This window comes from Vipera ursinii (assembly GCF_947247035.1).
Source record: "Vipera ursinii genome assembly, contig: scaffold_344, whole genome shotgun sequence".
In the NCBI taxonomy this organism is placed as follows: domain Eukaryota; kingdom Metazoa; phylum Chordata; class Lepidosauria; order Squamata; family Viperidae; genus Vipera; species Vipera ursinii.
This window is the reverse complement of record NW_028148208.1, coordinates 1-26,200: the sequence shown is the minus strand read 5'-3', so window position 1 is coordinate 26,200 and position 26,200 is coordinate 1. Positions and strand designations below refer to the sequence as shown.

Sequence of the window (26,200 nt, the reverse complement as noted above, 5' to 3'; positions counted from 1 at the left end):
TCCCCGTCTCCTGGTGATCGGCCCAAAGTCACCCAGCTGGGCTTTCTGCCTCAGGCGGGACTAGAACTCACCGCCTTGTGAAACCGCCTAGTTTCATGCCTTAGGCGAAACTAGAACTCACCGTCTCCTGGTGATTGGCCCAAAGTCACCCAGCTGGGTTTTGTGCCTAAGGTGGGACTAGAACTCACTGTCTCCTGGTGATTGGCCCAAAGTCACCCAGCCGGCTTTTTAGGCGAAACTAGAACTCACCGTCTCCTGGTGATCGGCTCAGAGTCACCCAGCTGGGTTTTGTGCCTAAGGTGGGACTAGAACTCACCGTCTCCTGGTTTCCAAGCCGTCACCTTCACCCCCACACCGAACTGCCTCCCCTTCTTTGGGGCCACCTGGACCCCCTGAGAGTGGGGGAAGGGCCAATTTGGGCTGGGGGGGGCGTGGGGGGCTGAAGACAGCCTGGCAACTGTGCAGAGGGCGGCAGGGGGACGTTTTGTGATGATTTGATGTGACGCCAAGCCCCCTTTTTCATTTTTTCACCCCCAGAGAATGGGTGGGAGAGGGGGAATACAGTAAAGGGGGAAAGCTGCATCTGGGGAGAACAGCTGGGAAAGAGCTGATTTGCTCCAGAAATTCTTCATTTTTCCTTCCTTCCTTCCTTCCTCCCTCCCTTCCTTCCTTCCTTCTTCTACCTCCCTTCCTCCTTTCCCTTTTCCTTCCTTTTATTTCCTACCTTCCTTCCTTCCTCTATCTTCCTTCCTTCCTTCCTTCCTTCCTTCCTTCCTTTACTTTCCTTCCCTCCTTTTGCTTGCTTGTTTCCTCCCTTCCCTTCCCTTCCTCCTTTCCCATTTCCTTCCTTTTCATTTCCTACCTTCCTTCCTTCCTCTATCTTTCTTTCTTCCTTCCTTCCTTCCTTCCTTCCTTCCTTCCTTCCTTCCTTCCTTCCTTCCTTCTACTTTCCTTCCTTCCTTTACTTTCCTTCCCTCCTTTTGCTTGCTTGGTTGTTTCCTTCCTTCCCTTCCCTTCCCTTCCTCCTTTCCCATTTCCTTCCTTCCTCTGCCTTCCTTCCTTCCTTCTTCTACCTACCTTCCTCCTTTCCCTTCCTCCTTTCCCATTTCCTTCCTTTTCATTTCCTACCTTCCTTCCTTCCTCTATCTTCCTTCCTTCTACTTTCTTTCCTTTCTTCCTTTACTTTTCTTCCCTCCTTTTGCTTGCTTGTTTCCTTCCCTTCCCTTCCTCCTTTCCCATTTCCTTCCTTCCTTCCTTCCTTCCTCTATCTTTCTTCCTTCCTTCTTCTACCTCCCTTCCTCCTTTCCCTTCCTCCTTTCCCATTTCCTTCCTTTTCATTTCCTTCCTTCCTTCCTTCCTTCCTTCCTTCCTTCCTTCCTTCCTTCCTTCCTTCCTTCCTTCCTCTCTTTCTCTTTCTCAGTGTGTCCTTCCTGCCTTACATCGAGACCTCATTCCAGGAAGTGTCCCAGTTACTGCTGGTAAGACTGGACCGACACCGACCTGTGTGTGTGTGTGTGTGTGTGTGTGTGTGTGTGTGTGTGTGTGTGTGTGTGAGAGAGAGAGGGTGGGAGGGAGGGAGAGATAATAAGATGGAGGGTTTGTGTCACTGTGAGTTGTGCTGGGGGGGGGGCACGAAGAGAGGCTCAGCCAATCTCAATGTATAGATCAGGGGTCGGCAACCTCGGCTCTTTTATGACTCGTGGACTTCAACTCCCAGAATTCCTGAGCCAGCATGGGGGAACTGTGGCTCCCTTCATGACTCATGAACTTCAACTCCCAGAATTCCTGAGCCAACATGGCTCAGCTTGGAAACCTCTCCCTTTCCCCTCAGCATAGCTGGCTCAGGAATTCTGGGAGTTGAAGTCCACGAGTCATAAAAGAGCCGAGGTTGCCGACCCCTGGTATAGATGGTTATACTTTGACAATAAAGCTTCGTTCATAAGAGGGAGGGGGGGTCTGGGGTGGGAGGGGTCCTTGGGAAGACGATTCCTGAAGAAAACCTGAACGCGTGCAAGGCACCCCTCCGCTTAGGGACTTTCCAGGTAGTCCTCAACGTACGACTGGCCACTTAGTGACCGTTCGGAATTACGATGGACCCGGGGGGAAAAAAGGGGGAACGTCGGGTCTGGATTCGTAGTTCCGACGGTCGCCCCTCTCCCCTGCCTCCTCCCCCAGTCACGTAAGCAAAAGTTTGGGCGCTCGGCAAGATGGCCACGTTTTAAAAAAAAAAACACCGGCCCTGACTTCCGTTTCTTGCCCCAAACTGTACCCATCGCAAGCCCTGAATTCGCTTAATGACCGCTGGGTTTGCTCTTTAGGACTGCTGCAAAAAACATTGTCAAAACATGTCAAAAAGATGCCGAGACTCTGGAAAGAGTGCAGAGAAGAGCAACAAAGAGGATCAGGGGACGGGAGGTTCAAATAGATGAAGAATACTTGCAGGATTTGGGGATGGTGTCTACTTTAATGAAGAGAAGGACTAGGGGACACATGATCGCGGTCTTCCAGTATCTCAGGGGCTGCCCCAAAGAAGAGGGAGTCAAGCTATTCTCCAAAGCACAAGAGGGAAGGACAAGAAGCAACGGATGGAAACTCGTCAAGGAGAGAAACAACCTGGAATTAAGGAGAAATTTCCTGACAGTTAGAACAATTAACCAGTGGAACAGCTGGCCACCAGAAGCTTTGAATGCCCCAACACTGGAGGTTTTGAAGAGACTGGACAGCCCTTTGTCTGAAGCGGTACAGGGCTTCCTGCCTGAGCAGGGGGTTGGACTAGATGACCTCCAAGGTCCCTTCCAACTTTATTATTATTATTAAATCAGGTCAGCTGTGCGAACAGCCCCACGTTATGACCGCTGTCGTCCTAAAACCATAATAAATAGGTTCCATTTGGGCCGTACGTCAAGGACTACCTACCCCAGTCCAGAAAGCGAGCTGTGCCCGTCCCCTTTTACGACCGCGACGACGTAACGAACAGACTCCGTTCTTAATCGTGTGTCGAGGACTACCCGTATAGTTTTACAGCCTTGTGAAGAATCGTCGCTGCTGTATATATATATTACTTTGCTTCAGCCAGAAATGAGGGGGAGCGGGGAGCTTTTAGCTCTGGGTAGGGTGTCGTATTTTGGGGAGGGGGCTGCAGAAAATTTGGGGAGGGGGGAGCTGCGGACCCGGTTGAACCGGGCTTTGGATCTCCTCTGCCCGAGTTTTCCCAGGTTCTGAAGCTCCGCATTGTGTCGGCTGCTCTGACCTCGCTTTGGCTAAAGTCGGGGTCACCGTGCCCGGTGCAAAGGCAGGTGGGTGGGGGGCTTCGGTGTGTGTGTGTGCGTGCGTGCGTGTGTGTGTGTGTGTTCTGATCTCTCTCTCTAACGTGGGGATGGGGGCGTCTTGTCCTTTTCTAGTGTCCCCACATCCGGGTGCGGAAAGCGGCGTTCGAAGCCCTGGGACAGTTTGCAGTTTCGCTGCATCGGGTGTGCAAGGAGGAGCCCTCCGAGTCGCACGTGGCGGGTGAGCGGGTGGCGGGGTTGGGGAGGGGGGGCGCACACACACACAGACACAGACACTCTGGATTGAGGCAGCCTGGGAAGGAGAGTCCCCGGCCCTTGGCTGGGAGTCCCAAGGGGGGGCCCGGAAAGAGCTACCTGGCCTGGTTGGTGTGAGCTACTTAGAGGCAGTTCTGTGGCCTAAGCGAGTGAGGGTTATTTTCATTCTGTTTCTCTCCTTCCTTCCTTCCTTCCTTCCTTCCTTCCTTCCTTCCTTCCTTCCTTCCTTCCTTCCTTCCTTCCTTCCTCGCTGTCTTCCTTCCCATTCCCTCCTCCCTCCCTTCTTTCCCTCTTTCCACCTTCCCTCTCTTCCTGCTTTCTCATTCCCTCCTTCCCTTCCCACTTTCTTTTTCCTCCCTCCTTCCGTCCCTTCCTTCCTCTCGCCCTCCCTCTCACCTCTCCTCCTTCTCTCCCCTTCCTTCCTTCCTTCCTTCCTTCCTTCCTTCCTTCCTTCCTTCCTTCCTTCTTTCCTTCCTCTCTCTCCTCTTCCATCCTTCCTTCCCTCCCTTTCTTCCCTCATTCCCTCCTCCCTCCCTTCTTTCCCTCTTTCCTTCCACCTTCCCTCTTCCTGCTTTCTCATTCCCTCCCTCTCCTTCCTTCCTTCCCTCCCTTCCCTCTCTCCTTCCCGCCCTCTCTCCCTCTCACCTCTCCTCTCCCCTTCCTTCCTCCCTCTCCTCCCTTCCTTCCTCCCTCCCCTCCCTTTCACTTCTCCTCCTTCTCTTCCCTCCCTCCCTCCCTTCTCTATCTTTTCCTCCATCCTTTTGGATCCTTTCTTCCTTTTCTCTCTCCTTCCTTCTCTATCCTTTCTTCCTCCTTCCCTCCCTCCTTCCCTCCCTTCTCTGTCCTTTCTTCCTTTTCTCTCCTCCCTCCCTCCCTTCTCTATCCTTTCTTCCTCCCCCCTCTCTCCTCTCTTCTCCCTCCTCCCCCCTTTCCCCCCTCCCCCCCCCGCAGCCTTCCGGAAGCTGGTCTCCAGCCTTCTGCCCGTCTACCTGAAGGGGGCGCAAGAGGACCGCGAGCGCGAGGTGGTGATGGCGGTGCTGGAGGTCCTGGCCAAGGTGGTGAAGGAGTGCAAGAAGGAGGCTCTGCCGGAGCCGGCCCAACTGACCGAGCTCTGCCGGCTGGTGCGGGAGGTACTGGAACAAAAAGTGAGTCTTCCTCCTCCTCCTCCTCCTCCTCCTCCTCCTCGTCCCTCCACCGGATCGCAAACAGTCCCCGACTTTACAACCTTTCCTTTCGTAACCGCTCAACGTTACGACGGCGCTGGAAAAAGGGACTTAACGGCCGTGTGTTTCACGCTTCGGGACCGTCGCAGCCTCCCCGCGGTAGTCAAGGGATCAAAATTCAGGCCCTTGGCGACCGACTCGTATTTAGGACGGTCGCAGTCATTTGCGACCTTCCGAAAAGCAGAGTCTGCGGCGGGGGGGGGGAGACCTGGATTCGCTTAACGACCGCACAGTTCACCTCACGCCGGCAGCGGTTCGCTTAATAACGTGAAGTGGGGGGGGGGGCGAAAGTCCTAAAATGGGCCCCAAACTGACTTAACTGCCTCGCTTAGCAACAGAAATTGGGGGTTCCCTTACGGCCGTAAGTCGGGGACGACATCGGATCCCAACTCCGTGCATTTTTCCGGGCAAACGGGAGAGTTGCTTTCGTTGTGTGAAAGTGACTTTTCTCTTCCTTCCCCTCCGCAGGTCGCCTGCCAGGACAACGAGGAAGAGGAAGAGGACGACAGTGACGAAGTAAGACCCCCCTCGGATCCCGTTTAATGACCGCGGCGATTCGTTGAACGACCGCAGTGTTCATTTCACAGCCCCCGTGTTTGCTTAACTCCCACACAACTCCCACACCACCAAGAAAAGGAAAAAAAAGTTCAAAAACTGAGCTGGTCACACCTCCGTTCAGACCTATGACCGTAATGGGCAGACTCCATTACGGGTGTATCTCGAGGACTCCCCGTAGTTTAATAGCCATTTGCAAAGAAAAAGAACAAAAAAAATCAAGATTAAGCTTCGCGAGACCGAAAGGCAGAATTTAAATGATAAAAATCTACCAAAAAGTCCATTTTATCACAGTAATAATGTTGGAAGGGACCTTGGAGGTCATCTAGTCCAACCCCCTGCTCAGGCAGGAAACCCTATACCGCTTCAGACAAAGGGCTGTCCAGTCTCTTCTTAAAAACTTCCAGTGGAAGTTTTAGATGGAAAAGCAAGACAGGATAAACCTTTTCCACCTACGATTGAAGACCTCCCCAGTCTTCGTTTAGTGATTGTTCCAACTTACGACGGCACTGACCAAGGGGCCTTCTGACCAGTTTTCACAATGAGGACCCGTCGTGGCGTCCCCTTGGTCAAAATTCAGACTGCTTGGCAACCGATTCCTAACGGTAGTCCTCACCTTACGACCACCATTGAGCCCCAGATTTTTTGTCGCTAAGCGGGTTTTGCCCCATTTTAAGATTTTTCTCGCCACGTTTGCTAAGTGAATCAGTGCAGTTGTTAAATTAGTAAGCCGGTCGTTGAACGAATCCGGCTTCCCCCGTCGACTTTGCTTGTCAGACAGTCGCAAAAGGGGATCACGTGACCCCCTCCCCCGCCCCGGGACGCTGCGACCGTCGTAAATACAAGTCGGTTGCCAATTATCTGAATTTAGATCCTCTGACCGCAGGTGATCCTGTGACGGTCGTAAGTGTGAAAGACGGTCGCAAGTCCCTTTTTCCAGTGCCGTCGTAACTTCGAACGGTCACTAAACCCGCTTGTAAGTTGAGGACGACCTGTATTTATGACGGTCGGGGGGGGGAGTCACGTGATGGCCTTTTGCGACCTTCCAACAAGCAACGTCTGGGGGGATGGGGGTGGCGGGAAGCCGGATTCGTTTAACGACCGTGTTGCTAACTTAAAACAACTGCGGTGATTCCCTGAACGGACACGGCGAAGAAAGTCGTAAAAGAGGTTCAAAAACTCAGCTAAATAAACAACTGTCCCACTGAGCGTCGGAAATGTCGACCGCGGTCGTACGTTTGGGGACTCCCTGCGTTTTGGGGGGGCCCAGCTTTTCCTTACCTGGGGAGACGGTGCCCCATGGAGCGTCCAGATCTCAATCGCCCGTCGGTCTCGTCCCGAAGGCGGCCGCCAAGGGGACGGGCGAGCCTCCACCTTCGGGGGAAGGGGAGGCAGGGTCCTGGGTTCGAGGAGCGACACGCCTTCCCAGCCCTCTCTCTCTCTCCCCCAGCAGGCGGAATACGACTCCATGCTGATCGAGTACGCCGGGGAGATGATCCCCATCCTGGCCGAAGCCACCGGAGGAGAGACCTTCGCCCCCTACTTTGCCGGCTTTTTGCCTCTGCTCATCAACAAGATGGTGAGTTTCTTTTCGTTTCTTTTTTCTTTTCTTTCTTTTCTTTTTTTTCTTCTTTTCTTTTTTTCTTTTCTTTCTTTTCTTTTCTTTTCTTTTCTTTTCTTTTCTTTTCTATTCTTTTCTTTTTTCTTTTCTTTTCGTTTCTTTTCGTTTCGTTTCTTTTCGAGTAAATTGGTTTGTTTTTCTCCCCACCCCGCCCTCATCTCGGCGCCAGGCAACTCGGAGCGACTTTTACAACGTGAAAAGTTTGCATCCCAGGCTGGTGGCTTCCTGGCTGTTTCCCCCCCCCCCTCTTCCCGGAGACGGAGGCTTTTCGACTTTTTAGGCTGCCTCGAGTAGGCCTGGTGTGCGTTTGTGCGTTGTGTTCGTCGGTGCCTCCCCACAATAACTCTGGGGTCCTTCTTCAAGACCAACTCGTGGCAATTGGGGGCTTTCCTTCCTTCCTTCCTTCCTTCCTTCCTTCCTTCCTTCCTTCCTTCCTTCCTTCCTTCCTTCCTTCCTCTTTTCTATCTCCCTCCTTCCTCCCTTCCTTCCTCTCCCTCCCTCCCTTCCTTCAATTCTTCTTTTCTATCTCCTTCCTTCCTCTCCTTCCTCCCTCCCTCCCTCCCTCTCTCCCTCCCTCCCTCCCCTCTTTTTTTACCTCGCTCCCTACCTTCTCTTCCCCTTTTCTGTTTCCTTCTTTCCCTCCTTTGTTCCTCCCTCCTTCCCTTCCTTTCCTTTTCTATCTCCTTTCCTCCCTTATCTTCCTTCCTTCCTCTCTCCCTCCTTTCCCTTCCCTTTTTCTGTTTTCTTCCCTCTCTCCTTTTTCCTCCCTCCCTTTTTTCCTTTGCTATTTCCCTCCCTCCCTTCCTTCCTCTCTCCCTCCTTTCCCTTCCCTTTTTCTATTTTCTTCCCTCTCTCCTTTTTCCTCCCTCCCTCCCTTTCCTATCTCCCTCCCTCCCTCCCTAAGAGGACCTAACTCCTCCAAAGAGTATCCTGATGGTTTGGAACCCCAGCCCGCCCTTTGCTCGCTGCTCTTCGCCTCCCTCTAGTCTAGGAAGAGCCTCGTTCCCTGCCCTCCCTCGCATGGGGGGAGATGCTCAGGCATCCGGGTCATGTTCCTCCCAAAGGCGCTTCTTCGAAAGGCAGCTGGACTTGGTTTCCTCCCCCCCCTTGAAGGCCTTTTCGCTTCTCATCCAAGAGGCTTCTTCCGTTCCGACTGAACGGCGGAGGGTTGGAAGGACTGGCTTGAAAGAGGGGTCCCAAAAAATGCCCCGCGCCCATCTGCAGGCGACCCCGAGGGCAGGGATAAGCCTCCAAGTGGCTTCCAAGAGCTCTCAGAGAGAGCGCTGACGACCAGATGACTGCAAAGGAATATAAATCCTTCTGTCTGAACGGAAGGAAGCTTCTTGGATCGGGAAGCGAAACCTCTTCAAGGAGGAACCAAAGCTCAGCCGCCTTTTGAAAAAGCCCCTTCCTCGTTCGGAGCAACGTTTTTTCTCTCTCTCTCTTTCTCTCCCTCAAACTCCTTCCCTTCTTCTCTTCCCGCCTTCTTTTGCAGAAACCGTCCTCTTCCACCGCGGACAAGTCCTTCGCCGTCGGCATCATTGCCGAGACCGTCCAGGGCCTGGGAGCGGCCTCCAGCTCGTTCGTCCCCCACCTGCTGCCGTTGCTGATGGCGGCGGCCCGGGAGGAGGACCAGGAAGTGTGCAGCAACGCCGTCTTCGGGCTGGGGGTCCTGGCGGAACACGGCAGAGAAGCCATGTACGAGTATCCTTGTTCCCTTCCACCGCGGGGGTTGCCGGTATGGTAGGTGGGAATGGCCTTGGGAAACCGGGAAGGGATCCCGCCTTAGGAAGCGGTTAGATAAGAGACGGCCTAGCCCGGAGCTGCATAACGGACAGAAGAAGACGCTGAGAAAGCACGTATCGGGGCATAAAAAAAGAGACGGTGGGAGATTTACACCTCGGGACCTCCAGGATTCTGTTAAGTCCTCATTTAGCGACGGTTCAGAGTTGCAGCGGCACTGAAGAAGGTGACTGATGACTTGTTTTTCCACGCTTAACGACCGTCGCGGCCTTCCCCCACGGTCAGGTGATCAAAATTCGGTCGCTCGGCAACTGACTCGTATTTGTGACGACGGCTGTCTTCCAGGGGTGTCACGCGACCGCCCTCTTTTTTTTTTTTTTTTTTTTTGCGACCTTCAGACACAAGCGAAGTCGTGGGGGGGAAGCCAGAGCCACTTAGCAGCCGTGTGACTCGCTTAACAACTGCAGTGAATTCTCTTGAACAACGGCGGCACGAAAGGTCAAATGGGGCAAAACTCACTTAAGAACAGTCTGGCTTAGCAGTAGAAATTTTGGGCTCCGTTGTGGTCGTACGTTGGGGACTAGCTGTACACTGCAGCTCATTTCATTGTCCCGGGAAGGAGCAGAGAAGAATACTTTCTCTACACGCACAAACACACACACACACACACACACACAGAACAAACACACGCCATTTTCTTTCCTTAACCTGTTTTTAACCTGGCCAGACACTACCCTAAGATCCTGGCGCTTTTATCCAACCTCATTGCCCAGGAGCGAAACAACCGCGTGACCGACAACGTGTGCGGGGCTGTTGCAAGGATGCTGATGACCAACCCTGGCGGGATGCCCGTTGAACAGGTACGACACAATTTTGTGTGTCTTGGGTGTGCCTGGAGGGGGAATCTCTGCAGGGCGACTGCCATGGGGAGAAACTACGGCAGGTGTTAACCTTTTATCCTGGCTAGTAATGTGGAATCATCTATCTGATTTTTTTTTTAAAATCCTGCTTTTATTACTGTAAACATAACTCAAGGCAGGAAGCGAAGCTCAGGTTTCTTTCTCCTGTTTTCCCCATAAAAGCTACTCTGTGAGGCGGGTCAGGTTGAGAAAGAGGGACTGGCCCAAAATCACCCATTGAGGCCTAAGGTGGGACTAGAACTCACCGTCTCCTGGTGATTGGCCCCAAATCACCCAGCCGGCGTTCAAGCCTAAGGCGGGACTAGAACTCACCGTCTCCTGGTGATTGGCCCCAAATCACCCAGCCAGCGTTCAGGCCTAAGGTGGGACTAGAACTCAACGTCTCCTGGTGATTGGCCCCAAATCACTCAGCCGGCGTTCAGGCCTAAGGCAGGACTAGAACTCACCGTCTCCTGGTGATTGGCCCGAAATCACTCAGCAGGCGTTCACGCCTAAGGCGGGACTAGAACTCACCGTCTCCTGGTAATTGACTCAAAATCAGTCAGCTGGCTTCCATGCCTTAGGTGGAACTGGAACTCCCAAGATTCTGATGATTGGCCCAAAGACATCCACCTGGCTTTCAGGCCTAAGGTGGGACTAGAACTCACTGTCTTCTGGTGATTGGCCCAAGGTCACCCAGCCGGCTTTCAGGCATAAGGCAGGACTAGAACTCACCGTCTCCTGGTGATTGTTTGAAAGTCACTCAGCTGGCTTCCATGCTGAAGGTGGAACTAGATCTCCCAGGCTTCTGATGATTCGCCCAAAGACACCCAGCCGGCTTTCATGCCTAAGGCAGGACTGGAACTCATCACCTCCTGGTTTCTAGACCTGCACCTTAACCACTGGACAAAACTAGCCCTCTTATTTAAGCCAAGAAATACTAAACATGCTGGCTGGGGGAATTCTGGGAGTTGAAGTCCACAAGTCTGAAAAGTTGTCAAATTTGGAGAATCCTGGCTTGGCTCCTGAGGAAATGTCGTGTTTTTGCTCGGTAAGGCGCCAAACCATGTTAGGAACCCTACAGGCTTGTGAACCTCTTGACTCTTGACAGTTGCTGACTGTCCTCCGGCTTCGTCTCCACAGGTTTTCCCCGTCCTGCTTCGCGCCCTGCCGCTGAGAGAGGACTTTGAGGAATACAAAACGGTCTACCGTTGTATCACGTTTATTTACCAAAATGACCCGTCACAGGTGAGTCTCTGTCCGGCCAGGAAGGATCGGCTTCCGCTCAGGTTGGTTTTACCTTAGCTTGTCATCTCAGCTGTGCTTTGAAAAGGAAGCTTGAAACTCAGGCAGGTCCTCAACGTATGACGGCAATTGAACCCAGGATTTCTGTGGCTAAGTGAGAAAGTTGCCAAGTGAGTTTTGCCCCATTTTTATGATTTTTCTCACCACGGTTGCTAAGTGAAAACTTCCGGTGTTGGAGCATTCACAACTTCTGAAGGCAGGTAGTTCCACTGGTTAATTGTTCTCACTGTCAGGAAATTTCTCCTTAGTTCTACGTTGCTTCTCTCCTGAGTTAGTTTCCATCCGTTTCTTCTTGTCCTGCCTTCAGGTGATTTGGAGGATAGCTTGACTCCCTCTTCTTTGGGGCAACCCCTGAAATATTGGAACACTGCCATCATGTCACCCCTCATCCTTCTCTTCATTTAGACATACCCAATTCCAGCAACCGTTCCTTATACTGTTTCCCTAAAAGTAAAACCGGGTCTTATTTTATTTTATTTTTTGCCTCCAAAAGAGGCACCAGGTCTTATTTTCAGGGTAGGCTTCACCTCACCTCCGGCGCCTCACCTAACCGGTCCACTTCTTCTGGGGCCAAAGTTCTGCAGCTGCATTCGGGCCTGCGTTTTACAGTCAAGCCTTTCCAGAAGGCCTAAGCAGCCGAGTACCGAGCTTCAGAAAGGCCCGTGACTGAGAAAAACAGGCCTGGCTGCAGAAGAGGCCTCAGAAGAAGAAGTGGGCTGGCAAGGAGAGGCCTGGGTGCGAGGTAAGTGGGTGCAGGGCAGGTGGGGCAGCTCCACACTCCCACCCCCGCCCTAGCTTGATTTTTAGGTGCATGCCTTGCCTCAAAACTACGGCTTATTTTTGGAGTAGGGCTTATATTAGACCCACCCAAAAAAATCAAGCTAGGGCTTATTGTTGGTGTAGGCCTTACTTTCGGGGAAACAAGGTATGCTTTAGCCTCCAGTCCCCTGATCCTCTTTGTTGCTCTTCTCCGCACTCTTTTTTTTAGAGTCTCAAAATCTTTTTTACATCGTGGTGACCAAAACTGGATGCAGTGTTCCAAGTGTGGCCTTACCAAGGCCTTGTAAAGTGGTAGTAACACTTCACGTGATCTTGATTCTATCCCCCCGTTAATACAGCCCAGCACTGTGTTGGCTTTTTTGGCAGCTGCCGGACATGGCTGGCTCCTAATTAAGGGATGGTCCACTAGGACTCCAAGATCCCTCTCACACTTAACTACTATTGAGCAAGGTACCCCCTGTACTATTCCTGTGCATTTGGTTTTTCTTGCCTAAATGTAGAACCTTACTTTTTTCACCATTGAATTTCATTTTGTTAGATAGAAATGAGCCTTGGTGGAGGAGTGGGCTAATGCCTCCTTAAGTAACACCAGCTGCCTGCAATTAGTGCAGGTTCGCATCCCACCAGGCTCAAGGTTGACTCAGCCTTCCATCCTTCCGAGGTAGGTAAAATGAGGACCCAGATTGTTGGGGGCGATAAGCTGACTTTGTAATAATAATGCCGCTTGGGTGTGTGTGTGAAAGCCCTAATAAGCAGGCATATACATAGAATGAAGGCTACTGCTAAGTTTGTAAAGCCGCCCTGAGTCTTCGGAGAAGGGCAGGATATAAATGGAATTAAAAAAAAAGAAAAGATAGGGCCCAGTGTTCGAGTCTGCCCAGATCCTCCTGTATCTTAAGCCTGTCTTCTGGGGTGTTGGCTATTCCTGCTAGTTTGGTGTCCTCTGCACATTTGATGAGTTCCCCATCTATCCCCTCGTCCAAATCGTTGATGAGGATGTTGAAGAGCACTGGGCCCAGAACAGAGCCCTGGGGCACCCCACTACACACTTCCCTCCGTGTAGATGCGGTTCCATTGAGGACCACACGCCGAGTACGGCAGGTCAGCCATCTACGAATCCATCTGGTGGTGATGCTGTCAAACCCACGTTTTCCTTTCTTATCAATTAGTAGGTTGTGGTCTAATTTATCAAGTGGTCGAGGACTTCCTGTATATAGCAGTTTGTTTAGAGACCGTTCAAAGTTACAACAGGGCTGAAAAAAAAGTGATTTTTTTTTTCTGACCATTTTTCACACTCACAACCGTTGCAGCATTCCCCCGTGGTCACGTGATCAAAATTCAGAGACCTGCAATTGAGCCCAGAATTTTGGTTGCTAAGCAAGACCGTCGTTAACTCAGTCCGGTCCCATTTTAACATCTTTCTGGCCACAGCTGTTCAGGCAATTGACTGCGGTTGTTAAGTTAGTAACCCGGTTGTTAAAATGAATCCGGCTTCCCCCATTAACGTTGCTTGTGTCCGAAGGTCGGAAAAAGAGGACCACATAATATCCGGCACTCTGCGACCGTCATAAATATGAGCCAGTGATCTGCAGTGGCCGTGTGGAAAAACAGCCAGTTTTTTCCAGGGCTGCTGTAACTTCCAACCGCCGTTAAACGAATAGTTGTAAGTTGAGAACTACCTGTAATGCAGTTTTGTGGTGTGTTTTTTTTTTCTCCCCGCAAAGGTATTGCAACAGATTCCGGAGATCGTTCGAAGCAGTGGCTCCGTCCTGGGTTGCAAAAATCTGCCAACAGGTATGTCCCTTCAGAGTGGGCAGCGTTTCTCTGTCACGGCAGCCGATCCATCTGTATTTCCTCCTCTTACGGAGTGTCTCTCTCTGGATGGTGGGCACTGAAGGAGGCAGCTGGGCTGAATCCAGCTGGATTTGGGCCCACATCGGAATGGAACGGAACAGAACAGAATAGAAATACAGAAAAGAATGGGATGGGATGGAATTATGGGATAGGATAGAATAGAATAGAATAGAATAGAATAGAATAGAATAGAATAGAATAGAATAGAATAGAATAGAATAGAATAGAATAGAATTATGGGATAGGATAGGATAGAATAGAATAGAATATAGAATAGATTAGAACAGAATAGAAATACAGAAATAGGATAGGATAGGATAGGATAGGATAGGATAGGATAGAATAGAATTATGAGATAGAATAGAATAGAATAAAATACAGAATAGAACAGAACAGAAATACAGAAAAGAATGGAATGGGATGGAATTATGGGATAGGATAGAATAGAATAGAACACAATAGAATAGAATAGAATTATGGGATAGAATAGAATAGAATAAAATACAGAATAGAATAGAACAGAACAGAATAGAAATACAGAAAAGAATGGGATGGAATAGAATAGAATAGAATAGGATTATGGGATAGGATAGAATAGAATTATGTGATAGAATAGAATTGTGTGATAATAGAATATAATAGAATAATAGAATAGAATAGAATAGAATAGAATAGAATAGAATAGAATAGAATAGAAAATATGTAATGGGATGCAATGGAATGGAATAGAATTATGGGATAGAATAGAATAGAATAACAGAGTTGGAAGGGACCTTGAAGGTCATCTAGTCCAACCCCCTGCTCAGGCAGGAAAGCCTATACCATTTCAGACAAATGGCTGTCCAGTCTCTTCTTAAAACCTTCCAGTGTTGGAGCATTCACCACCTCTGGAGGCAGGTGGTTCCACTGGCTATACATTACAGGCAGTCCTTGACCTATGAACATAATGGGGACGCAATTTTTTGTCGCTAAGGGAAACATTTATTAAGCGAATTTTGCCCCATTTTGAGACCTTTCGTGCCACAGTTGTTAAGCGGACCACTGCAGCTGTTAGGCTGTGACGGCTGGCCGGCTGGGGAATTCTGGGAGATGAAGTCCACAAGTCTTTAAATGTTGACAGGGTTGGAGACCCTCAGACAAACACAGCTCTCCTCCGACAACATCCGATGGTCCGAGTAAATCTCTCTTAGTGCTAACGGGGAGAAAATATATCAGTAGTCCTCAACTTACAAAAGGTTCTTTTAGCGCCCGTTCAGAGTTACGACGGCACTGAAAAAAAAGAGACTTTAGGACCAGCTTTCACACTTCACAAGCGTAGCGGCATCCCTTCCCCCCCCCCCATGGTCAGACGATCAAAACTCAAATGCCTGGCAACTGACTCGCATTTACGACGGTTGCAGCGTCCCCGCGGGTCACGCGATCCCCTTTTGCGACCTTCCGACAAACAAAATCCATGGTGGGTGGGTGGGGGAAAGCCGGATGCCCTTAACATCCGTGTCTCCAGCTTAACGACTGCGGCGATTCGCTGAACGACGGTGGCAAGGAAGGTCCTTAAAACGGGGAATTTTCGGTCCTCTGCAGAAGCCAGGAGTCTCCTGCTTACGCTCCTGGGCAGCCTCTCGGCCCGATGCCCCGCCGAGTTTCAAACGGCCCTCCTGGCAAACCCACCGGAAGCCGGCACCTTGATCCACGCGGCCATCGGCTCCGCTTGAGACGGCCAGGAAGCGGCGCTCTCGTCCCGGCTTCCGAGGACTTTCGAGGCCATCGCCAGCCAGCGGCGTTGCGCGAAGCCCCACGTTCTTCTTTGCAGACCAGGACCGGTCCATCATTCTTTTTTTTTTTCTGACCCCAGCACCACTTTCAGCCTTTCAACCGGATCCAAACGCAAACTCCGGCGTTCCGTGTTTGTGTTCCATGGGGGGGGGGGGGAGAGAGGAGAAATCAAGCTATTGTTTGATATCTTTTCCACCCTTAAGCTCTTTCTTCTTCCTCCTCCTCCTTCTCCTCTTCCTCCTTTTTCTCATTTTCATTTTCTGGGGCCGTAAAAATCCCGCTCCTCCGTATATTCCCGAGGCTGGTTGCAAAACGACGGCTCAACAACGCCGCTAAGGCAATTTGAAACATCTGGATTTCCTCTTTTTTTTTTTTGCAGTTTTTCATCGGACTGTTTGCGCCAAAAGTTTGTGAGCCTAGTGGGGGGGGGGTGAACCCGCAGACGACCTGTTTTTACTTCCAAAGGAAGTTTCTTTTTAACTCACCTGGAGAATAAATCCGCCAGGCGGTGAGATTTGCGGTTGGATTTTTTTTTTTTGTTTTTTTGTTTTAAATACCATCGAGGGAATTCACTTTTGTTCAAACATCTGTGGTTTTCAAAAAATGCACTTTAGGCCAAAACAAGCAAGCCTGCCAGAAGTGGTAACTCGTTTGCCGTTCCGGGAAGACCAACGTTAAGATTTTTGTTTGTGTGTGTGTGTGTGTGTGTGTGTGACTTGCAAAGTTGTCAACACACACATTGGTTTGCTGGCGGCTTCCAAAGTGTGGCCTGCTGGTGTGGTTGAAGATCCGGTTTGATCCGTTTCGTTCTGTGTCAGCACTAGCGGGCGCTCGCACCCCGATGCAAGAACACAAACCGTTCTCGGTGCCAGACCCACCGCAGCTGCATGTTCTTAGCCGGTGCCCAATCAAACCACTTTGCCTTGTTGTGAATAGCAGTTTCTTTCTTTTTTCTTTTTCTTTTTTTTTTACAGTTATCACAACTATTATTCTGTTGATTTTGTGTGTTTGCGTGTGTGTGCCTGTTGCCAAAAAAAAAAAAAGCCGGAGAGTTTGTCCGTGTTTGACTTTCGGCATCGCTCCGGGCAAAGTTTTCTTGGACCTTGACCGCCCCGCGTTGTTTTGCAAGGGGCCAGACTTGATGCGCGCAAAGTTCGCGAAGTTGTTATTTTTGCTAAAAGTGGTTTTCTACGGTTATTATTATTATTATTATTATTTTGTCCCCCTAAGCTGGATTCCTGCCACAAAGCAGCGGCGTCGTAAATCAGCTCTGCCGTTGTTGTTGTTGTTGTTGGTTGTTGGTATTTAAGATTTGAACTTTCTGGTTTGGCCTTTCTTTATTGGGGGGTGGGGGGGAAGAAAAGATTAAAAGTTATGCAGTACCTTGTAATAAAATTAAAAAGCTTGTTTCTCTGAAAAGTGGCTTCCCCGAAGGTTTTTGCACGTTTGTTAAGATGCCTCGCCTAAATAATTCCCCTTTCTCAACCACCCACAGCAGACGGTCTTGCCAGATTAAAATGTGAGCGGAAAGGCAGCCAAATTGCGTGTGTTAGATAGAGCAGGAGTCTTCAAACTTGGCCCTTGGATGACTTGTGGACTTCAATGCCCAGAATTCCTCAGGCCAGGCTGGCTGAGGAACACTGGGAGTTGAAGTCCACAAGTCATCAAAGGGCCAAGTTTGAAGACCCTGCCTTAGAAAGAGTCCTCGGCCTGCTTTGCCTGGACATTAAGCCCCTGTTTAACAATGGCTTACGGATCAAGCCAGCTTCCACGGCCTAGAGTTGTACGGTACTTGCATCCCTGCCAATCAAGCATCTCCATTCAAATGGTCTTAGCTTCAGCACAGACAAGGAAGCCGGGTTGGTGCATCACACTAAGCCATAGTTTGTTTCACCGAGGTTCACACCATAAACCACCACAGTGGGCTGAATTCACAACCCATGGTGAATCACAAATCCCAATAACAAAGATCTTCCATTACTGCAATATTTTTTTTATAGTTTTACCAACTGGGATGATCCTTGCAAAGGGCTTCTCCAAGTTTGAAGACCCCCTGGTCTAGTTGGCTGAGGAATTCTGGGAGTTGAAGTCCACAAGTCATCCAAGGGCCAAGTTTGAAGACCCCTGTGTTAGTTAGAAAAATCTACAAAGAAGTCTAGAACAGTTAAATCAAGTCTCAGCCGACTGAAATTGCTCTCACAAAGGCTAACAAAAGGTCAGACTTTGCTGTGTATTTTTGGATAGGCTTTTCTCTCGCCTTTATTAAGTTTATAAATAATAATCCAAGGGGGCTAACATGCCTATTTCCTCCTGTTTTCCCCACAACAACCCTGTCAGGTGGGTTGAGCTGAGAAGGACACTGACCGACCTCAAGTCACCCAGCTGGCTTTCGTGTCTTCAAAGGCGAGATTAGAACTCACCGTCTCCTGGCGATTAGCCCAAAGTCACCCAGCCGGCTTGCACATATCTAAGGCAGGACTAGGACTCACCGTGTCCTGGTAATTGGCCCAAAGTCACCCAAATGGCTTTCATTCTAAAGCGGGACTAGAACTCACCGTCTCCTGGGGATTGGCCCAAAGTCACCCAAATGGCTTTCATTCTAAAGTGGGACTAGAACTCACCGTCTCCTAGGGATTGGCCCAAAGTCACCCAGCTGGCTTTCATGCCTAGGGCGAAACTAGAACTCACCGTCTCCTAGGGATTGGCCCAAAGTCACCCAAATGGCTTTCATGACTGGCGAAACTAGAACTCACCGTCTCCTGGTGATTGGCCCAAAGTCACCCAAATGGCTTTCATTCTAAAGCGGGACTAGAACTCACCGTCTCCTGGGGATTGGCCCAAAGTCACCCAAATGGCTTTCATTCTAAAGTGGGACTAGAACTCACCGTCTCCTAGGGATTGGCCCAAAGTCACCCAAATGGCTTTCATGACTGGCGAAACTAGAACTCACCGTCTCCTGGGGATTGGCCCAAAGTCACCCAAATGGCTTTCATTCTAAAGTGGGACTAGAACTCACCGTCTCCTGGTGATTGGCCCAAAGTCACCCAAATGGCTTTCATGCCTAGGGCGAAACTAGAACTCACCGTCTCCTAGGGATTGGCCCAAAGTCACCCAAATGGCTTTCATTCTAAAGCGGGACTAGAACTCACCGTCCCCTGGTGATTGGCCCAAAGTCACCCAAATGGCTTTCATGCCTAGGGCAAAACTAGAACTCACCGTCTCCTAGGGATTGGCCCAAAGTCACCCAAATGGCTTTCATTCTAAAGCGGGACTAGAACTCACCGTCTCCTGGGGATTAGCCCAAAGTCACCCAAATGGCTTTCATTCTAAAGCGGGACTAGAACTCACCGTCCCCTGGGGATTGGCCCAAAGTCACCCAAATGGCTTTCATTCTAAAGCGGGACTAGAACTCACCGTCTCCTGGGGATTAGCCCAAAGTCACCCAAATGGCTTTCATTCTAAAGCGGGACTAGAACTCACCGTCTCCTAGGGATTGGCCCAAAGTCACCCAAATGGCTTTCATTCTAAAGCGGGACTAGAACTCACCGTCTCCTGGGGATTAGCCCAAAGTCACCCAAATGGCTTTCATTCTAAAGCGGGACTAGAACTCACCGTCTCCTAGGGATTGGCCCAAAGTCACCCAAATGGCTTTCATTCTAAAGCGGGACTAGAACTCACCATCTCCTGGGGATTAGCCCAAAGTCACCCAAATGGCTTTCATTCTAAAGCGGGACTAGAACTCACCGTCTCCTAGGGATTGGCCCAAAGTCACCCAAATGGCTTTCATTCTAAAGCGGGACTAGAACTCACCGTCTCCTGGGGATTAGCCCAAAGTCACCCAAATGGCTTTCATTCTAAAGCGGGACTAGAACTCACCGTCTCCTAGGGATTGGCCCAAAGTCACCCAAATGGCTTTCATTCTAAAGCGGGACTAGAACTCACCGTCTCCTAGGGATTGGCCCAAAGTCACCCAAATGGCTTTCATTCTAAAGCGGGACTAGAACTCACCGTCTCCTGGGGATTAGCCCAAAGTCACCCAAATGGCTTTCATTCTAAAGCGGGACTAGAACTCACCGTCTCCTGGGGATTAGCCCAAAGTCACCCAAATGGCTTTCATTCTAAAGCGGGACTAGAACTCACCGTCTCCTAGGGATTGGCCCAAAGTCACCCAAATGGCTTTCATTCTAAAGCGGGACTAGAACTCACCGTCTCCTGGGGATTAGCCCAAAGTCACCCAAATGGCTTTCATTCTAAAGCGGGACTAGAACTCACCGTCTCCTGGGGATTAGCCCAAAGTCACCCAAATGGCTTTCATTCTAAAGCGGGACTAGAACTCACCGTCTCCTAGGGATTGGCCCAAAGTCACCCAAATGGCTTTCATTCTAAAGCGGGACTAGAACTCACCGTCTCCTAGGGATTGGCCCAAAGTCACCCAAATGGCTTTCATTCTAAAGCGGGACTAGAACTCACCGTCTCCTGGGGATTAGCCCAAAGTCACCCAAATGGCTTTCATTCTAAAGCGGGACTAGAACTCACCGTCTCCTGGGGATTAGCCCAAAGTCACCCAAATGGCTTTCATTCTAAAGCGGGACTAGAACTCACCGTCTCCTAGGGATTGGCCCAAAGTCACCCAAATGGCTTTCATTCTAAAGCGGGACTAGAACTCACCGTCCCCTGGGAATTGGCCCAAAGTCACCCATCTGGCTTTGATAACTTAGATGGGTTTAAAACTCGCCACTACCCGGTTTCTGTGTGTTAGCACCTTAAAAAGTTAAATTTGTCAATTTCAATTTATATAATTCGGATGGCAAATAGAAATGCAAACGATTGTGTTAGTTGCGACCGCCGCCTGCGGATGGCCCTAGTTTGGGCTGATACAGGCAAAAAGATTCCGCCCGCATTGGGGTCGACGAGGTGCACAAAGCCCTCAAACGCTGGAAATTCAAAACGACAAATCTCCGCTCGCAATTTAAAACCCAACAGATTTATTTACAAAAAGAAGGGGAGGGAACGCAAAGAACCAGAATCTGAAAATACATTTGGCTTCGTCCACAATTTCACCTGAAACCTCAAACCGGTCTTCTCGGCAAGGCTTGAATCTTCACCAAGAAGGCAGCTGGGTTTGTGTGGGGGGGGGGGGCGCCGCTCCCTCGTTGACGAGCTAGCCAAGATCCACTGGCCGGATCCGCTAGCTGCGCGAGAAACGCGCTCCTGGCTTTATGGTGATCTGGCCGTAAGCCTCCTTTTGTTCCAAGCACAGGATCTGAGCCGCCGCAAGAACTAGGCAAGAGGAAAGACACAGAGGGAGACCTCAACGACCGGCTGTTCAAAGTTACGACCGGCTGTTCAAAGTTACGACAAGTCTTTCCCAGGGCTACTTACAACCCAGATTTGAAGTTACAACAGCTTCTCCTCCCACCCACCCACCCCCGGTTACCTGATCGCATTTAAGGTGCTCAGCAACCGGCCTGCTTTTTAGGGGGAGGGGAACTCAGGAGCACAATTTCCTCGCTTAAGGACCCTAGCGATTCAAGTAACAGTTGTAAAGTCGTGAGCCCACTTAATGACCAGCCGGACTTTACGTCCGAGCTGAATTAGGTTCGGGCGTCCAGGACCGCCTGTGTTTTGTTTTTTTTTAATAAGATTGTCGTAGCGTTCACCTCCGAGCAAAAGGCTTGACCTGTGTCGGCAAGAGGGCAGTGGGGAATGGGATAAGGCCACACTCGATTCCCAGCCCTTGCGCTGCAGGGCTGCAGGGCGCAGATGCCTCTGATGGACTAGAAGATTGCTTTCTTGTAACTTGCAAAGTGGGGAGTGGGGGTGGCCCGGGTGGGGTGGGGTGGGGGGGAGAATAAAGGAACGGCATCGATGAGGCATAGACGAGGTTGAAGCAAGCAACCCTCAACGGTGGGAATGGCGGGGAATTACGCACCCAGGCACAGGTAGAAGAAACGGCTGGCCACGGCGCGGGAAGACGAGAGGGGCACCAGCTGATCGAAACCGACCTCTTCCAGCTGTTCCAGCTTGGCTGCCACCAACCTGCCAGGCAAAAGTCAGGGGAGACCTCAGCCCTCCTGCCAAGGGAGGGGGGGGTTGGGGCCTTGGGGCAGAAGAGGGGGAGGGGGAGGACAAAGAGAAAAAAGAGGGAGGGAGGAAGGGAGCAGGAAGAGGAGGGGGAGGGGAGGGAAGAGGAGGGAGGAAGGTAAAAGGGAAGGGGAAGGGAGGGAGGGAAGAAGGAATGGAGGGAGAGGGGGAGGGGAGGAAGGTAAAAGGGAAGCAATGAAAGGGAGGGAAGGAGGGAAGGAAGGAATGGAGGGAGAGGATAGGAGGGGTGGAAGGAAGGAAAGAGCAGGAGGAGAAAGGAAGAGGAGGGGGAGGGAAGGGAGGAAGGTAAAAGGGAAGCTATGAAGGGAAGAAGGAAGGAAGGAAGGAATGGAGGGAGAGAGGGGGAGAAAGAGGGAGGGGGAGGGAAGGAAGGAAGGAATGGAGGGAGAGGATGGGAGGGGTGGAAGGAAGGAAAGAGCAGGAGGAGAAAGGAAGAGGAGGGGGAGGGAAGGGAGGGAGGTAAAAGGGAAGCAATGAAGGGAAGGGGGAGGGAAGGAATAGAGGGAGGGAGGGAAAGGATGAGGGAAGAAAGAAAGGAGCAGGAGAAAGGAAGAGGGGGAGGGGAGGGAGGAAAAGGGAGGAAGGTAAAAGGGAAGCTATGAAGGGAGGAAGGAAGGAATGGAGGGAGAGGGAGGGAGGGGGAGGAAGGGAGGGAGGGAGGTAAAAGGGAAGCGACAAAGAAGAAGGGAGGAAGGAAGGAACGGAGGGAGGGAGGGAGGGGAGAGGAAGAGGGAGGGAGGTAAAAAGGGAAGCAAGGAAGGGAAAAGAGGGAGGGAGGGAGGGAGGAATTCCTCCACCATCCCTCTCCCACCCCTTCCTAGACCCCCTCAGCAGCTTCCTCCTGGGAGAAGAAAGCTCTTCCCCCCCCATTTTTAAAAGAAGCAGCTCTCTTGGAGCAGAAGGTGGGGGGGGGGAAAGCACTTTGGGAGGCCTTCCCCGGGGCGAGGGGTGAGGGGTGAGGGTCCCCTCACCTGCGGACGTAGCCCAAGGTGAGCACGTCCTTCTCCAGCGGCAACTCAAAACTTATTTCAGGCAGTTCCAGCAGCGCCGGTAAGACCCCATTTTCCGGCTCCAGGAAGATCCTGTTGGGATAGAGGAAAGGAAGAGAGTCCGATCCATCGGATCAGGATAGAGCAGGAAGGGACCCCGGGAGGTCCTCTAGTCCAACCCCCTTGCTCAGGCAGGAAAGCCCCACCGCATTTCAGAGGAGGGGCTGTCCGCTCTCTTCTTCAAAGCCGCCAGCAGGGAAGAAGCCCCCGCAACTTGTTTAATCGTTTTTAATTTTTGTATCTTGTTTTTTAATATGCATTGCCCTGTTCACTGCCCTGAGTCCTCCGGGAGAAGGGCAGTATACAAATTAATAATAATATTATTATTATTATTATTATTATTATTATTATTATTATTATTATTATTATTATTATTATTATTATTATTATTATTATTATTATTATTATTATTATTATTTCTGGTGGCCGGCTGTTCCGCTGGTAAATTGTCCTCCCTGTCAGGAAGTTTTTCCTTCCTTCTGGCTTGCTTCTCTCCTCCGTCACTTTCCGCCCGTTGCTTCTTGTCCTGCCTTCTGGTGCTTTGGAGAATAATTTGACCCCCCTCTTCTTGGTGGCAGCCCCCCCAAATACTGGAATACCGCTATCATCACACACACACACACACACACACACACACACACACACAATTAACCAGTGGAACCACCTGCCTCCAGAAGCGGTGAATGCTCCAACACTGGAAGAAGAGACTGGACAGCCATTTTATCTGAAAGGGGTAGAGAGTTTCCTGCCTGAGCAGGGGGTTGGACTAGATGACCTCCAAGGTCCCTTCCGACTTTATTTTTATTATTAACAACCTGCCTCCAGAAGATGTGAATACTCCAACACTGGAAGTTTTTAAGAAGAGACTGGACAGCCATTTTGTCTGAAAGGGTAGAGGGTTTCCTGCCTGAGCAGGGGGTTGGACTAGATGACCTCCAAGGTCCCTTCCAACTTCTTCTTCTTCTTCTTCTTCTTCTTCTTCTTCTTCTTCTTCTTCTTCTTCTTCTTCTTCTTCTTCTTCTTCTTCTTCCTCTTCATCATCATCATCATCATCATCATCATCATCATTATATTATTATTATTATTATTATTATTATTATTATTATTATTATTATTATTATTATTATTATTATTATTATTATTATTATTATTACACCCCGAAGTTCTTCTTTTCTCTAGACCGGGCCATTCCCAAATCCCGCAACTGTTCTATTTTTTAGTCTCCGGGCCTTTAAATCACCTTAGTTGCTCTTCTCTGCACTTCTCCCAAAGTCTCAAAAGTGGTTTTTTTTTAAATTTGACCAAAAAAAGACACCCCGAAGGTTTGCTTCCCCACCCCAGAGAGACCCCATTTTTTTGGTGTTTATGTGGGGGGGGGGCAGGCATGAGGGTTTTGGGTTAAGGTTTTAATTTTTAATTTTTGGGGGGGCTATTTAATTTAATTTAATTTTAACCTGTATATACTGTACTGTTTTAATTTGCCCTGTAAACCGCCCTGAGTCCCTCGGGAAAAGGGCGGTATATAAATCGAAATAAATAAATAAATAAATAAATAAACCTTTACCTCTCTTCAGATATCACCAAGCTTGGCCGCGCTTCTTCCTCGGTCGTCTCGAGGGATATTTCTGCAAGGGAGACCGAGACTCCATCAAGAACAGGCTGGGCCTTCCGACTCGGCTGCTTTTAAGACTTGTGGACTTCAACTTCCAGAATTCCTCAGCCAGCCCTGCTGGCTGAGGAATTCTGGGAATTGAAGTCCACAAGTCTTAAAAGCAGCCGAGTCGGAAGGCCCCTGGTCCAGAAGGCTCCAGGGTTCCCTCACCCCCACTTTCGGAGGGTTAAGAGGTCCGTGTCCCAGAATCCCCGGAGGACTCGGGACTCACCTGAGGAGCCCACGGGGGGCCCGCTGGGTTCCTCAGCCGCCCGCAGCTCCTGCGGAAGGAAAGGGAGGAGGCCGAAGCCGAGGAGTTAATTGCCAGCCAAAGGCGCAAAGGACCCAAGAGGTGGGATCACAAGCAAAAAGAGAAGCCATCGGCCGATCGGCTCCGACGTTAGTCGGCCTTCCAGCCGAGCGGAAGCACAAAAAGAAAAAGGGAAAAAAAAGCTGGGTGCGGGATTATCCTTATGTGTAATTGTTTTTAAGATGCTGGCCTAGAAACCGGGGGTTGTGAGTTGTAGTTTTGCCTTAGGCATGAGAGTCAGGTGGGTAACTGGGCCAATCACCAGGAGATGGTGAGTTGCAGTCCTGCCTTAGGCATGAAAGCCCGTTGGCTGAATCTGGACCAATCACCAGGAGACGGTGAATTCTAGTCCTGCCTCAGGCATGAAAGCCAGGTGGGTGACTTTGGGCCAATCACCAGGAGACGGTGAGTTCTAGTCCCACCTCAGGCAGGAAAGCCCATTGGCTGAATCTGGACCAATCACCAGGAGACGGTGAATTCTAGTCCTGCCTCAGGCATGAAAGCCAGGTGGGTGACTTTGGGCCAATCACCAGGAGACGGTGAGTTCTAGTCCCGCCTCAGGCAGGAAAGCCCATTGGCTGAATCTGGACCAATCACCAGGAGATGGTGAATTCTAGTCCTGCCTCAGGCATGAAAGCCAGGAGGGTGACTTTGGGCCAATCACCAGGAGACGGTGAGTTCTAGTCCCGCCTCAGGCAGGAAAGCCCATTGGCTGAATCTGGACCAATCACCAGGAGACGGTGAATTCTAGTCCTGCCTCAGGCATGAAAGCCAGGAGGGTGACTTTGGGCCAATCACCAGGAGACGGTGAGTTCTAGTCCCGCCTCAGGCATGAAAGCCGGCTGTGTGACTTTGGGCCACTCACCAGGAGACGGTGAGTTCTAGTCCTGCCTCAGGCATGAAAGCCAGGTGGGTGACTTTGGGCCAATCACCAAAGTCCCCCCATCTTCAAATTGAGGCCCAGTGTCTTAAAGTGTCCCATCGGTCGGTTGCGGAGAGATTTTGAGTGGGAATTGTTACCTCCAGCTCACTGGGCACTTCGGCTCTCCGCTCTTCCTGCTCCACAGCTCGTCGTTTGGCATAAATCACCTGCTGGATGTTGGCACAGCGGTCCCATAATCCACGGAGAGTGGGATGCATCCATCCTTAGCCAAGGAAAAAAAGCAGCTTGGGTGGGGTAATAGGGCAGAGGCACCGCTTTATAGGCAGTCCTCGACTTAACGACCGCAACCCAGCCCCGATTTTTCCATGGTGAAGCGAGGACGTTTATCAAGTGAGTTTTGCCCCATGTTACCACGTTTCTCGCCGCAGTGGTTAAGTGAGTCAGTGCGGTTCCTAAGTTAGCGACACGGTTGTTAAATGAATCTGGTTCCCTCCATGGACTTGGCGTGTCAGGAGCCTGCCAAAGGGGATCCACGTGACCCCCTGCCACCGTCATAAACACACGCCAGTTGCTAAGCATCCAACTTGTGACCGGCTGCCACAATTGTAATGGTGAAAAACAGTCCTCATTCACTTTTCCCAGTGCCTTAACTTCCAACGGTCGCTAAACAAAATGCTGAAAGTCGAGGACCACCTGTGTTACTTTTTGTGTGTGTGTGTGTGTGTGTGTGATTCTATCGACGGCGCTAACCAGAAATCAAAACCCCGTTCCCGAACCGGGCTTGGAGAAATTAAAAGTGGCGTTCATTTTTCATCCCGGCTGGGGCCTCGTTTGTGGTGCTCGTTCGCACCGTGTCGAATGACCCGAAACGAAGTTGTGACCCGGCACATTTTGTTCTATAGTTCAG

The 26,200-nt window shown here is 50.5% G+C and overlaps 2 protein-coding genes across 2 annotated transcripts; one reads left to right on the top strand and one right to left on the bottom strand.

Annotated features, from left to right (window-relative positions):
- Window positions 1-3,215: 3,215 nt before the first annotated feature.
- Window positions 3,216-16,703, top strand: LOC310650679 (importin-4-like; the record flags this gene model as incomplete). The annotated part of the gene is made up of 10 exons (XM_083380260.1): window positions 3,216-3,296; window positions 3,402-3,507; window positions 4,494-4,687; window positions 5,234-5,281; window positions 6,774-6,899; window positions 8,437-8,645; window positions 9,412-9,544; window positions 10,727-10,831; window positions 13,393-13,462; window positions 15,104-16,703. Coding segments are annotated over 10 exons (1,203 nt in total), but the record flags the coding sequence as incomplete, so codon positions are not given.
- Window positions 16,704-20,278: 3,575 nt separating this feature from the next.
- LOC310650678 (meiotic recombination protein REC8 homolog) lies at window positions 20,279-25,838 on the bottom strand. Its single transcript, XM_083380259.1, has 6 exons — window positions 25,431-25,838; window positions 24,333-24,381; window positions 24,014-24,074; window positions 22,372-22,482; window positions 21,228-21,334; window positions 20,279-20,575 (listed from the first exon to the last, which is right to left on the bottom strand). Exons 1-6 carry the CDS (start codon window positions 25,548-25,550, stop codon window positions 20,484-20,486), a joined length of 540 nt encoding a protein of 179 aa, XP_083236385.1. The 5' UTR covers window positions 25,551-25,838; the 3' UTR covers window positions 20,279-20,483.
- Between the last annotated feature and the right edge of the window lie 362 nt (window positions 25,839-26,200).

What these genes read in the sequence shown, in the direction of transcription:
- LOC310650678 (XM_083380259.1), bottom strand. Translation starts at nt 25,550, where the DNA reads ATGCATCCCACTCTCCGTGGATTATGGGACCGCTGTGCCAACATCCAG. An exon ending in GCCCCCCGTGGGCTCCTCAG is followed by an intron (nt 24,075 to 24,332) that starts GTGAGTCCCGAG and finishes TCTCCCTTGCAG; the next exon opens with AAATATCCCTCGAGACGACC. An exon ending in TTGGTGATATCTGAAGAGAG is followed by an intron (nt 22,483 to 24,013) that starts GTAAAGGTTTAT and finishes CTATCCCAACAG; the next exon opens with GATCTTCCTGGAGCCGGAAA.